At 40.8% G+C, this 14584-nt stretch overlaps 2 protein-coding genes across 3 annotated transcripts in view; one reads left to right on the plus strand and one right to left on the minus strand.

Moving 5' to 3' along the window:
- KLB (klotho beta) overlaps positions 1-6854 on the plus strand; it is a 32036-nt gene extending 25182 nt beyond the window's left edge. The window contains exons 4-5 of the mRNA XM_040238037.1: positions 3570-4713; positions 5793-6854. Of these exons, the coding sequence (XP_040093971.1) occupies positions 3570-4713; positions 5793-6181 (1533 nt within the window). The 3' untranslated portion in view covers positions 6182-6854. The remainder of the gene's footprint in view (positions 1-3569; positions 4714-5792) is intronic.
- Positions 6855-9807: 2953 nt separating this feature from the next.
- On the minus strand, positions 9808-14582 carry RPL9 (ribosomal protein L9). Of its 2 annotated transcripts, none has more exons than XM_040238041.1 (8): positions 14519-14541; positions 14045-14106; positions 13840-13955; positions 13143-13238; positions 11904-12036; positions 11064-11144; positions 10743-10857; positions 9808-10573 (listed from the first exon to the last, which is right to left on the minus strand). In XM_040238041.1, the coding sequence occupies exons 2-7, from the start codon at positions 14088-14090 to the stop codon at positions 10751-10753; spliced, it is 579 nt and encodes a 192-aa protein (XP_040093975.1). In that variant the 5' UTR covers positions 14091-14106; positions 14519-14541; the 3' UTR covers positions 9808-10573; positions 10743-10750. The 2 variants fall into 2 exon arrangements, with proteins under 2 accessions (XP_040093975.1, XP_040093974.1); XM_040238040.1 differs by having other exon boundaries at positions 9816-10573; positions 14045-14091; positions 14519-14582.
- Positions 14583-14584: the final 2 nt, after the last annotated feature.

Consider the following 14584-nt stretch of genomic DNA (forward strand, 5'->3'; position numbering starts at 1 on the left):
GTATCTTTAGCTTCTTTAATTGAGAGAAATCCCCCTCATCTCATGGTATTAATAGTTTTGAAGAATTCAGGCCAGTTGCTTTGTAGAATGTGGGACATTTTTTTTTAATTTTTATCATATTTGTTACAATATTGCTTCTGCTTTATGTTTTGGTTTTTTTTGACCAGGAGGCATGTGGGATCTTAGCTCCTCAACCCATACCTCCTGCATTGGAAGGTGAAATCTTAACCACTGAGCCACCAGGGACATCCCAGTTGCTTGTAAAATGTCTGCAAGCATGGATTTCTGTTTCTTTATTAGATTCAGTTAAGCGTTTCTAGAAATAATACTACATAGATGCTGTTGTGTATTTTCCAATACATCATATTCAGTTCAGTTTAGTCGCTCAGTCATGTCCGACTCTTTGCAACTCCATGAATTACAGCACACCAGGCCTCCCTGTCCATCTCCACCTCCTGGAGTCCACCCAAACCCACGTCCATTGAGTCGGTGATGCCATCCAACCATCACATCCTCAGTCGTCCCCTTCTCCTGCCTTCAATCTTTCCCAGCATCAGGGTCTTTTCAAATGAGTCAGCTCTTCGCATCAGGGGGCCAAAGTATTGGTGTTGCAGCTTCAAAATCAGTCCTACCAATGAACACCCAGGACTGATCTCCTTTAGGATGGACTGGTTGGATCTCCTTGCAGTCCAAAGGACTCTCAAGAGTCTTCTCCAACACTACAGTTCAAAAGCATCAATTCAGCTTTCTTTATAGTCCAACTCTCACATCCATACATGACTACTGGAAAAACCATAGCCTTGACTAGACGGACCTTTGTTGACAAAGTAATGTCTCTGCTTTTTAATATGCTATCTAGGTTGGTTATAACGTTCCTTCCAAGGAGTAAGCGTCTTTTAATTTCATGGCTGCAATCACCATCTGCAGTGATTCTGGAGCCCAGAAAAATAAAGTCTGACACTGTTTCCACTGTTTCCCCATCTATTTGCGATGAAATGATGGGACTGGATGCCATGATCTTCGTTTTCTGAATGTTGAGCTTTAAGCCAACTTTTCTACTCTCCTCTTTCACTTTCATCAAGAGGCTCTTTAGTTCTTCTTCACTTTCTGCCATAAGGGTGGTGTCATCTGCATATCTGAGGTTATTGATATTTCTCCTGGCAATCTTGATTCCAGCTTGTGCTTCTTCCAGCCCATAGGAGGCACATAAAGTGAGTTTCTTTCATTACTGGAGACACTAGTTGAAGTAGCAGTCACCAGATTTCTTGATGTGGCATTTGCCAGATCTCTTAACTGAAAGGTCCTTTCCCATTTGTAATTAAGAATTAATCTGATGGTGATATTTTGAGACTGTATAAATATCCTATTTCTCAACAGCATTCAACCAATGCTCTTAACATTGATTTATGAACCTTGCCTGAATTAGTTATTACTTTGTAGATTGCAAAATGGCAAATTTCTAATTAGATTATTTCTTCTGTATTTATTAAGTGAATTAAACACATTGTTTAATGAGTGAATTAACTCAATGTTATAATTCATTGTTGTCACTGATTCACTGGAACTTTTGATGCTTAAATTATCTCAAATTTGGCATATGGGACTCTTTCAAGCTGTTTTTATGTCTTTTTGACATTTCCTTTCCAGTTTTTAAGTATGTTCTTATTTTTCTGGTGCAATATTCACCAGGATCTCCTCATTCCTTTCCTGAACCAGACCTGAAAACAGCCATTTTTCCAAGGAGTCCAGGATCCTTTTAGTGGAAAATAGAACTTTAGAACCAAGCCCTGGGAGCTGGGGCTGAGGTCAGAGTGCAATACTTTAACTATTTCTCTTAGCAGATTAATCACACAGTTGCTAAGACTAATGCTTTCTGGAGATTTTTAAAAGTAAAACAGATTTTCATTTGATTGTACCTTACCTTACTGTAAGATTGCCCTTTGTAAATAAATACCCTTTCAATATCATGATGCTCTGAGGTTTCAAAACACTGAAACTGGCTATCTAGGCTAAGGATTTTACTCAAATAATTATATACAGATTTAGCTTCATGCTCACATGATCAATGTTCTCTCCGTTTACTGTTCTAGATAGCTAGTTGGCAGATGGTAAGTGGGCAATGATATGATTTTATAATTAGACTATGAAAGATGACACATGAGAAAACAATTAGAGGGAAAATATTTACCAAAGGCTAATTACCATTGATTTCCAGGTGCAGTTAAATTCAGTCATGGGAAGAAAAAGTACGTTAAAACAAGAACAGAACTTTCACTTTTTCTTATTAATCTTGAACTTGTTTTTCTTAAGCCCTTTTCTGTTTTAATTTAGACTCAAGGGCCTAACAGGCGATAATTGCAGGGAGAACTAAACCCAAGTCATAAGTACCTTATGTTTGTACAGTGCTTTAGAGTTGACAGAGCAATTGCCCAGAGTTACAGACTTCTCACAGTACACCTGTGAGGTGGGTGAGATTGCTCTGTCACTAAACAGAGTTGTCAAGCCTGGCTTTTAAAGGGACAGAACTAGAGCAGGAGTCCAGGGCTCTCTGCTTAGTGGAGGGGCAGAGAATGGATTCAAGAGTCAACCTGCGAGATTCTGGGGGTTATTTTAGGGTTCTCTCCTTTCACACTTCATTACCTTATATAAGGAGGGTGTTTAGAATCCTCCCTTTGGAGGAATAAATGCTGTGTTCTCACAGGCACATGAGAAGGGGAGAATTGAATGATGGACGTGTGACATCACTTGGATTTTTCAAATGGGATGTGTTAGCCGCGTTCAGCAAACGCAAGGGGTCATTTCCTACTCTTTCCCGCTGGCCTATTTTAGGAACTGTGGCTGGGGTCTACCAGCCTCCTCTAACCCCAAATGCTAATCTCAGTAAAATCCTCCACAACTGGAATGCTAATTTGCCTTTAATTTGTGGCAGGTTTGGAAGGTCCATCTTTTGTGGTTCCTTTTAACTGAGAACTAAGCCAATTTCCTGATGCATTTGAACAGAATCACATGAGAACCACCCCCACACACACCCACCCCCACCCCACCCCCCATATTACCTGGTTTTTAGGACCCAGGAACTGGAAAACATCCTCTTGTTTTCTGAAAGACAAATTGTTTTGCAAGCCAAGCCCTAGGTGCCCTGCTTTCTCTACATTTTCCAGTCTCCCTGGTAAATTTCAAGGGCCTGGAGGGAGGATAATCCATCAGGCCTTTTTTGCTGACATCAACAGGAAAAAAGCAGGAAGACATAGGTTGTTCTGAAGGACATGTGCATCATTTATTTTCTCTATTGTGAGAGGCAAAATAAGATCAGGCTCTTCCTTTCTGGTCTGAAGGTCTGAAGTGGCTCAGAGAGTAAAGAATCCGAATGCAATAGAGGAGACCCAGGTTCCATCCCTGGGTCAGAAAGAGCCCCTGGAGGAGGAAATAGCAACCCACTTCCAGCCCTGGGGGCTACAGTCCATGGGGTCGCAAAAGAGTTGGACATAACTGAGTGACTAACACACACCTCTTTCTCTTAGAGGACGCATGCTAAGATTCTGCCTGCCTGTATGTGCTTGTTTTCACAGCCTGAGGCGGTGGCTTCCTCCCCACAGTTCAGCGATCCTCATCTGTATGTGTGGAATGTGACGGGCAACAGACTGTTGCACCGAGTGGAAGGAGTGAGGCTGAAAACAAGGCCAGCTCAATGCACGGATTTTGTCAGCATCAAAAGACAGCTTGAGATGTTAGCAAGAATGAAAGTGACCCACTATCGGTTTGCTCTGGACTGGCCCTCAATCCTTCCCACTGGCAACCTGTCCATGGCTAACCGACAGGCTTTGAGGTACTACAGGTGTGTGGTCAGTGAGGGGCTGAAGCTCAACATCTCCTCAATGGTCACGCTGTACTATCCGACCCACACCCACCTAGGCCTCCCTGTGCCTCTGCTGCACAGCGGAGGGTGGCTGAACCGGTCCACAGCCGAGGCCTTCCAGGACTACGCCGACCTGTGCTTCCGGGAGCTGGGGGACCTGGTAAAGCTCTGGATCACCATCAACGAGCCTAACCGACTGAGTGACATCTACGAGCAGTCTAGTAACGACACCTACTGGGCAGCCCACCACCTGCTGATCGCCCACGCCCTGGCCTGGCACGTCTACGACCGGCAGTACAGGCCTGTGCAGCGCGGGACCGTGTCGCTGTCTCTGCACTCGGATTGGGCCGAGCCCGCCAATCCCTACGCGGACTCGCACTGGAAGGCGGCCGAGCGCTTCCTCCAGTTCCAAATCGCCTGGTTCGCAGAACCCCTTTTCAAGACGGGGGACTACCCGCTGGCCATGAGAGAGTACGTCGCCTTCAAGAATAGGCAAGGGCTCGCACGCTCCACGCTGCCTCAGTTCACTGAGGAGGAGAGGAGGCTGGTCAAGGGCACTGCGGACTTCTACGCCCTGAACCACTTCACCACCCGGTTCGTGATGCACGAGCGCCAGAACGGCAGCACCTACGACACGGACAGGGACATCCAGTTTCTGCAGGACATCACCTGCCTGAGCTCCCCCACCCGCCTGGCCGTGATGCCCTGGGGAGAACGCAGGGTGCTGAAGTGGATCCGGAGGAACTATGGAGACATGGATGTTTACATCACGGCCAGTGGCATCGATGACCAGTCTCTGGAAAATGATGAGCTCCGAAAATACTACTTAGAGAAATACATTCAGGAAGCTTTGAAAGGTGAGGTTCGAGGGCCATTTCCCTCGAAATATATGACATTCCCAGGTAATATGAACCAAAGAATGAGGGGGAACAGGCTCATTAATGACAGTCTATTATGGGCTTAGAAAAAGGCCGTCGTAAAAACTGTAGCTTACTCTCAGGGATAGGAAGGTTCTAGGTTTTAAACAGGTTAACAAGATCCAACCCACACCAAAAGAATTGCTGCTCTAAAGGAGCAAGAATTGATATAGGGAGAATTGCACTGGTCTGGGTAAGGATAATGGTGGACTGGGTCAGGTTATTAAGGTATGGCAAAACCAATACAGAATTGTAAAGTAAAATAAAAAATTAAAAAAAAATGTACAAAAGGAAAAAAAAAAAAGACCCTAAGACAGAACTCAAAAAAAAAAAAAAAAAAAAAAGAGTGGTGAAAGTGAAGTCTCTCAGTCGAGTCCGACTCTTTGTGGACCCCATGGACTGTAGCCCACGAGGTTCCTCCATCCATGGAATTTTCTAGGCAAGAGTCCTGGAGTGAAATGCCATTTCCTTCTCCAATTAAGAGTGGAGATAGTGAGAAGTGGATAGGTTCTGGATGTGTTTTGAAGGTAGTCAACAGGATTGGCTGTATGAGAGAAGTCAAAGATGATCCCAACAGAGGAGGTGCCGTAAGTTTGTTGACAGAAGGTATAAGAGTTGAGTAGGCGAGCCAGAGTGAGTGGCTGGGGAAACCAAGTGCAGTTATTGGGCAGTTATCTCACGTGTGAGCTCTGGAATCAAGGTAAATAAGCAAAATTTTTCTGTTTTTAACACTGTGAACAAGTTGACAGTTAAGTCCTTTGACCTTTATGGCTCCAGTTCTTAAATCTGAGTTTCCTGCAGGTGTTTTTGTATTATTATAGATGTGTTTTAATTTAATCTTTAAAAAATTACATTATACCTATATTCATCTTCTCAAGAAAGATCATTGATAAAAGAATGTCAAAAAACCTTTAATGAAAATCATGTTTTATGAGCATGAGTTTTACTGTTTTCAATGAAAACAAGGATATCTAATAGTTCACATGTGATTAATAATGTTTATTTTTGGTATTTTTCAGCATACCTGATTGATAAAATCAAAATCAAAGGCTATTATGTATTCAAACTGACTGAAGAAAAATCTAGACCCAGATTTGGATTCTTCACACCCGATTTCAAAGCTAAATCCTCAATCCAGTTTTACAACAAACTGATCAGCAACAATGGCTTCCTTTCTGAGAACGGTAGTCCTAGATGCAGTCAGGCTCAAAGAAACACAGAATGTATTGTCTGCTTACTTCTTGTGCAGAAGAAACCGCTGATATTCTTTGGATGTTGTTTCTTCTCCACCCTGGTTCTACTGTTATCAATTACCATTTTTCATAAGCGAAAGAGAAGAAAAATTTGGAAAGCAAAGAATTCACAGCACATACCGTTAAAGAAAGGTCACAATAGAGTTTTTAGCTAAGGTGATCTTATTTCTGTCTGCAGGATGGAAAAGTTTAAAAATTCACTCCAGTTCCATATACTGGTAACTTACAGAAGATACACCTATATTGTAGAAAAGACAACTTGAGAATTTAGTGATAGCCAAGGTAATGACAATCTCAGTCTCCATTGTATGGTTCAAATTTTCCCTTAAAAGGTGTTGACATCAGTGAATTCAGTTCTTGGATCTAAGGTAAAGGTTTCCCTAGACAGTAAGCCTATGAAGATTATCTGATATGTTGTCTCATGGTGTTTGACGAGCTGTTTCCTATCATTATTCTCTAGTTTTCCTCTATTCATACCAGTAGCTACTTATGATAAAAGAAATTGTTTTGAAAGTACAACTTTGTTAAGATTCCACAGAGGAGATTGTCAGTGATAAAATTCTGTCACTTTTTAGGTGCTTTCCCTTTTGGTCAGGGTGGTTCTCAAATGGAAAAAAATAGGGTTAAGTATCATTTGCCTATTGCCAATTATAAACTCTTAAGCACATCAATCCCTCAGCTTTTGTCAATAGAAATTAAAATTGAGCATTTATAAAACATCTCATTTTATGAGATCTTTTATCAGATGATTTTTTTAAAAAATAACATTTAATTTCTAGTAACTCATGTAAACATCAGAGGACAAAGATTAAATTCAACTAGATCCAACGGCCTGTGAAGACAGGTCATTCAACCTCACAGTACAGCAACTTCCTTCAAATTGGTATTATTCCTCACCTGAATCTTAGGAGGTGATGATGCAGCAAACATTCTGATATGAGTTTTTTATATTATCAAGTTACCATTTATCCCATGAGACTTGTTCTCTCCCCTGAAGTCCTTCACTGATCTAACACAAGCACATATGGACCTCTCAAGGTGTAGAAGGCACCTCCCAACTGTGGACACAATTCAGAGTACTGGTGGCCTGAGTAAACTATTCTTACATTGCAACCTTTGAAGCTAGGATTAAGTAAATTCTTAAAACAGAATTTGCAGTTTGACTTTTTTGAATTCTGTTCTTAACATTCATTCACTGTATTCTAAATGTTGGGAGGAAGAACACATGAATCTAAACCCATTTATACCCATTCTTTCCTTAGGTGAGTCAATATTTAACTATTCTTTACTCCTCTGGAAGTCTGACTTCCAGAGTCAAAGGAAAGCTTATTTCCTGCATAACTGAGATACTAATTGATAACAGCATTAAGTTTCAAAGATAAAGATAACACAATTGGTCAATTCAAACAAATGCAGAAGTGGTTAAGACATCAATATTCTTTCTGGCTGGCCAATTCAGATAGTAAAATTTTAGATGCTTTTGTCTCCTTGTTCCAACTGCATCCTTCCTCCAACCTTAGCAGCTTTTGTTTTCCAAGAATTTTTTATATTTCTCGGAGAACCACTGGAGAAGGGAACAGCTACCCACTCCAGTATTCTGGCCTGGAGACCTACAGTCCAAAAGGTCACAAATATCGGACATGACTGAGCAACTTTCATCTGATTATCAGGCTTGAGGCTATATATGATTATAGTAACTAGTTTTTTAATCCTAGAGTATCAGTTGAGCAACTCATCAACATCTAAGGTTTTGAAAAAGAAATCCATATTCAGTCCTAAAAACAAGACTTGGAATTAAGATTTTTGCTTTTCTGTCCTGTTTTGATTATCTTGTATTCAGTTTGTAAGTCTTTACATTTAGTGCTTAATGTATCTGTTAAACTTGTCACCTTGCCACAAAGTGAAAACTGTTTTTGCAACTCTATGGTCTATCCATGGGGTTCTCCAGGCAAGAATACTAGTGGGTTGCCCTTCCCTTCTCTCCAGGGGATCTCACGGAGTCTCCTGCATTGCAGATGCTTTACCATCTGAGCCACCAGGGAAGAGAAGGTATCAATAGTAAAGTCCCTAATTCAATGCTGTCCTTTTTTTGCCACCTGGGAATTTTACCAGTCTTTAAGCCATCATCATACATGAGTCCCTGAAAACTGAAGTCACTCAGTTGAGTCCGACTCTTTGTGATCCCATGGACTGTAGCCTACCAGGCTCCTCAGTCCATGGAATTTTCCAGGCAAGCGTACTGGAGTGGGTTGCCCAATCCAGGGATCGAACCCAGGTCTCCTGCACCGCAGGCAGACGTTTTACCATCGAGCCACCAGGGAAGCTCCATGAGTCCCTAGGTACATATTTTAATCTAGCTCATGCTCAATTATACCTTTCAGGTTTTTCTTAAATTCATTTTAAAATAATAAATGGGGATTCTCCTGATGGACCAGTGGTTAAGATTCCATGCCCCAATGCAGGAGGTCTGGGTTCAATCCCTGGTCAGGGAACTAGAACCCACATACCACATCTAAAGAGCCTTTGCCACAACATAGATCCTGCATTACCAAATACATGTTTAATTAAAAAATAAAACCATAGTCAGTTAGGAACTGTTGGCAGCTTTTGACAGATCTTTTAATTTACCTTTCAAAACTTGAAGAACATCTTAAAATGTAGTTTACTTTGTACACTGTTGCATTCTCCACATTCAGTTTAACCCTTTCACCACTAAGTGATATATATGGAAGTATCGCAATCATGGTGTTTAAAGAGCCTCTGGAAATTGAGGTCAGTAAATTATGACTGGATGTTTTAATTCTCAATGTAATTTATTCCAAATAAACTGGGTTATGCTGATTATTTATATTCAACTTAAGGACTGTGGAATGTGAATGGTGTTTTAACTGGGTTCTGCCAATACCCTCTCCCTCCATCCACCCAAACTGTGTGCCAAATGGGCAATTTACTCCCAAGTATGTTTTCTCATTAGAAAATGTAGACTGCTACACCTCAAAACTGAGGATGCACTTACATGCTCATCCATGGTAACAGAAAACATGGAAACCTTCCCTAGGGAGAAGCTGCTACACTTTCCTTTACCACATCTAAGTTATTAAATTAAAGTAACTCCTCAGCTACAACCAGACTGCCAATAGTTACCCTTTAAAGTCTCCACACTTCACTTCTGGTGTTACACACTCCCATTGCTGCTACCACTGCCTATATACAGACACTCTTCAATAACACCTTTATCCCTCTGCAACATTGCCACTTGGAAATTTCAACCCTCAAATTCAATTTTAAAATTCTGTCAATACCTTAAAAACATCTTTTGAGGCCCATTACTATTACTCAATCTCCACAACCTGAATCTCCCTGGCAATTTGGGAACCAATTACTCAGCAAACAGCTATATGCCAGATATGTAGCTATATTCTAAGAACTTGGAATATCTCAGGGTAGACAAGGTCACACCCCCCTATGAAGGTTAGACTCTTAGCAGGAAAAAAGTATATAATCAATACCCAACAAAGTAAACTATTAATCTTACATTATAAACATTATGGAACAAAAACTGGAGCAGGGTATGCTAGCATGGACATGAGGAATGAGCACAACAGGCTTCACTGAAAATATCTGACTGCTAACCTGTCACTCAGAGGAAGACAACTTACTCATCCAACACCTACCCCAAACTTCATCTCAAAATAATTCAAAGCAAAATCTGTATTTACAATTTCACCCATTTCTTAAAAATTTAACTGTTATCACATCAAACCAATGATTAACTGAATATAAAATTAATTTCATTTATTTAAACCAAGATCTTAGTAAGCCCACAGATTTTATTGATGGACTAGACACAGTAGGTAAGACAAAGTTAAATGTATTGCCTGAGAAATTACACAGTTACAGTTTCTAACAAATGAGATAGGGGAGGACTGCAGGTTTAGGGGCAACCCTACTGAGTTAAAACACTGTATTGTTTAGTAGTGTATCTGAAGTATGACACATGGAATGTTTCTTAAGTTTTTTTACAGCTATCAAAGACTAAGATATAGAAGTGGCTGAAATTTGGGTCTAACTGAGAGAACCTTAGACTACGGCAACCATGTTCATCATAAATATAAATTAACTCCATCTTTTAATTCTTACTAAGACAAGTATCACTTCTCAGCTGCCTTTTCAGTTACTGTGACTCAGGCATTTGCCTCACAAATCTTCAAATCTATGCCACTGTAAAATTAAGATACCTTCAGGGCATCTCCTAAAGTTCTTCCCACGATAACCGTATTCCTCTTGCCTGAAATGTCCTTGGTATTCCTTCAAGCCCCTTCTGCCATTAAGTCCTGCTAACAACAACAACAAAATCAACCACTCCTATTCCTTCTGTTATTGTTCTTAACACACTAGAATTTACTTAATTGTTTACTGGCCAAATAGTTTGAAATGACAAATCAGTAGGAAAAAATCTCAAATCAAGAGTTTTTATTGTCTCTTTAAAAGATCACAACTGAGTCCATAGAACCATCTGCTATCTTGTTGTTTCTGCAGCAGGATCACTGTAAAAAAGAAAACAGTCTGTAATTCTCCATCAATATTCTTACCCAGAAAAGTTTTATTCCCAATCATGTAAAACATACTTTCTGCCATTGCTACAACTACAGTTTAAGTTTCTTAATTTAGACCCAACTAAAGCAATATAATTATACAGGTATTACAAAACCCCACCTGAGATCTTATTCATCAGCCTGCTGAACTGTTCCTTTTTCAGAAACATAGATACCATCCAAAAATTTTCTGATATCCTTGTTTTTAACTGTGGTGGCTTGCTGAATCAAAGCAGCTATAAGGGTGAAAAACATAAGGCAATTATCAGCCAAACTCATCACAAGTATTTCATCACATGCTGTACTTTATAGCTTTTAATTAAGATCCCCAAAATTAAAAAAAAAAACCCTCACCAAATGAACAAATACGAGGTATTCAACTCCAGGATTTAGATAGACAAGACTTTATAGACATTAATTTATGCATAGTAAACATACAAACCTGAATTTGACACAAGTTCAATGTCATTTCCTTCAAGAATCAACTCATCTTTCTGGGCTTGAGATACTGAACAGGCAACCCCTAAAATATAAGAGGGCATTTGCATAGTGTCAACATAAAAAATAAGATTTGTAGAATACTTAAAATGTTTAAATTAAGGAGCAATTTACTTGATTTAAAATTCCACACACCAAATGAAACTATCTGTTTTGTAATAGAATCTGAATTATCTGGGCAAATTTTGTATTCCTGGGACTTCCTGGTGAGCCAGTAGCTAACACTCTGGGCTGTCAATGCAGGCGGACTGGATTCAATCCCTGGTCAGGAAACTAGTTCCCACATGCTGCAAATTAAAGAGTTTGAATGTTGTGACTAAGAATCCCGTAGCTAAATAAGCAAAAACTAAGACTCAGCCAGATAAATAAATAAGCTTTGTATCCAATTTTATTTCTTATTTCCATTGTATACGTTTGGTATTCTTCAAAGCTCATTTTTGGGGACTTCCCTGCTGATCCAGTGGTTAAAGCCTCCATGATGCCAACGCAGGAGCCGAGGGTTTGATACCTAGTGGGGAACTAAGATCTCACAAGCTTTGTGCAAGACCTCCCAGTCCCCCTCAATTCAATAGGAAAAAAAAAAAAAGGCAGAATCAAAGAGCACTAAGTTTTAAAATTTGCTTCAGTGTTAGACGCATCAATTATGTATTAGAGAAAAACTATTTTAAGTGCACTTCTACTTTAATTGTAGTGGGTAAGTCTGAAATAATCTGGCCTTAGTTATAACTAACCCAAGATATATTTAAGCCTTCACAAGCAGAAAAAAAAAATTTATGAACCATACCTGGCCTCATTCGAACCCTGCGTATGTATTTTTCACCCAAAAAATTTCGGATTTCCACAAGAGAACCATTCTCCTGAATAACAACGTTGATGGGGAAGTGGGCATACACTGACCTCATCTTGTAACGGAAGCCCTAGATTTAAATAAAGAAACTATCAGTAATGCTGAGAAATTTGAACAGGATACCCAGTTTTTCTTTGAAAACCAAGTAGGAACTGCCCATTTGTAAGGAATATTTACATATTTGTCAGGGTTGTCTCCCTCTTTGCACCTAGAAAAGGATGACCAAATCTCTAGAGACTTTAGAGGAAAATTTCCTCCTCCATGACAAAGAAAACTGAAACTGTTCTCACATACTCATGTCAAGGCTTTATAAAATCACCCACACCACACAACTGTATACAGAATCATCGGTTTCTGTTGTCTCTTTGCCAGACTGCAGTGCCCACCTTAATGAAAAGTGTTTCACTACCGCCTATGCCTTTCCAGGTGGCTCAGTGGTAAAGAAATCACCTGCCAGTGTAGGAAACATGGGTTTGATCCCTGATTGGGAAGGAAAATCGCAAACTACTCCAGTATTTCTGCCTGGGAAATCCCATGGACAGAGAAGTGTGGTGGACTACAGTTCATAGGGTTGCAAAAGAGTCGGAGACCACAGTGATTGAACCACCATGCCCACAGTAAACAACACTAGTTTCTCATAAAGAACCCCAAAGCCCTTCATCTTGGGCACCAAGGCTAACATACTGAATTATTAAGGTATACCAGATAACAAGAATTAAGGATACAAAGGCACGCATACTCCAGGAACCTACCCTGGTATGTTTTTAAGGAAATGGACATGGAGTTCAGAAATTTGATCCACCTTTTTCTATCCCAAGAGTAGTACTGACAGGCATCAAACAAGAAACCAAAGTCTACCCCATGTGTTACTCTTCTATAAGCAGGCACCTTGAAAATGAGACTTAATTTGTGTAGAAAAAAAAAAAACATCAGCAGACTACCGAAGACTACCTGGTCTTTACACACACACACACACTTATCACTTAATCCCAAGACCCAGGAATGCCTACTGGACACATCTGCTAACATTACCTCTTCCCAAGCACTAGAGCTCAAGTACACCACTAAATTACGTGCATAATCTATTCTCTGCAGCAAACATATATGTTGCATACACGAAGTACAGCTGAGAAACCTCCCCCTTCCAAGACAAAGTAGTCTGAGGAATCTGCTTACCAGTGTAACACCCTTGATCATGTTCTGTACATGACTACAGATTGTGCGAACAGTGGCCAGTTCCTTTCTGTTTCCCCACCATTTGTCAACACGGAGCTGTAACAGAACAAAAAAACTTTAGAAAACTCTTTCCAGAAATAAGTAGGCTTAGAAATAAGTCCATTTATTCACAGCAATCACTGTAAATTCTAGTACTTGCCCTAATTAAAAAGTATGACTTGCCAAAAAAAAAAAACCCACCACCTCAAAGTATTTTTATTACTATGCATTACAGGTACACTATTTCACAAAGGAACGACAACCCAGAAACAAAAGTATGGTACAAGCTGCATTAAACGTCAATCCTGGAAAATTATCAGGTTTAAGACCCACTGCTGCGTCCCTAAGATTTTTACAAAACAATCAGGAAAAAAAAACCCACTTAACTTGTAACAGTATTATTAAGATCTACTACGAATCATTATTACCCCGCTGCACCCTGGTCTAGAAGGAGTTTTTCTAATCTACTTTGTTCAGAATTTGATCTTCCAATTTTGTTAAAGCAACAACACTGAAACTAGCTATAATTCTAGACACCCAATTTGAAGCTAAAACACAGACTCTCAATTTCGTAATGTGAAAAGCAACCCATCTTGTTACTCTTAAATCACAACCTTCCAAACAAGCAACTGTGTCCAAAACGAACAAAAGAACTCACCCTCTTCTTTTTCTTTCCAAGGAGACTGAGTTCCACATTGATGTGATTGAAGTCCCTCCGCAGGGTGCCTCTGGGGCCCTTCACAATAACTGTCCGCCCCTTCAAGTTAATGTCGACTAGGAGAGAACGTACTCGTGAGGCCTCGGAACAAGGTATAGAGCATGTAGTAAAGACGTAAGAAAAACGCAAACACCAAGTCTCGTACCATTTTCTGGGATGTCGACAGTCTGATTGCTGAGAATGGTCTTCATTCTGAAACGCAAACACCTGGGTTAAGAAGAAAGCCGCTAACGACCAAGATCCACCGCACGGAGCTCCACTCCGACCGGAGATCGCCGGCAAAAACACGGGAGGACCCGAACCGAGAGCGGTCCCCGCTGCGCCCTGGTTGGAAGGAGCAGCTCGCAGGCGCATGTTATAAGCCTAGCGGGCGAACTCCCCGCTCAGCGCACCCCTGGGTGTCCTGTCAAGCTGGCGCCATCCCGGCAAGGCTGAGGAGCTGGGGTAGGCCTGAAAGCCCTACAGGGCTCGATTTCCAGCGCAACCAAATTCATATGGCGTTCGCTGTGTGGGGAGACAACCACGATACAGTTCCCGAGGGCCACAACCGCGCCGCTGGCCTTCCCAGAGCCGATGGCTTCAGATTCCCAAAGCCCACCGATTACAGAAACCACCTCACCTCGCAGTAGATGCGGCAAAGAGAGAGCGTCTTTCGTCATCACGCTCTTATAGTCCGTATGAGGTC

The sequence above is a fragment of the Oryx dammah genome, unplaced genomic scaffold (genome assembly GCF_014754425.2).
Source record: "Oryx dammah isolate SB20612 unplaced genomic scaffold, SCBI_Odam_1.1 HiC_scaffold_3, whole genome shotgun sequence".
NCBI lineage: Eukaryota > Metazoa > Chordata > Mammalia > Artiodactyla > Bovidae > Oryx > Oryx dammah.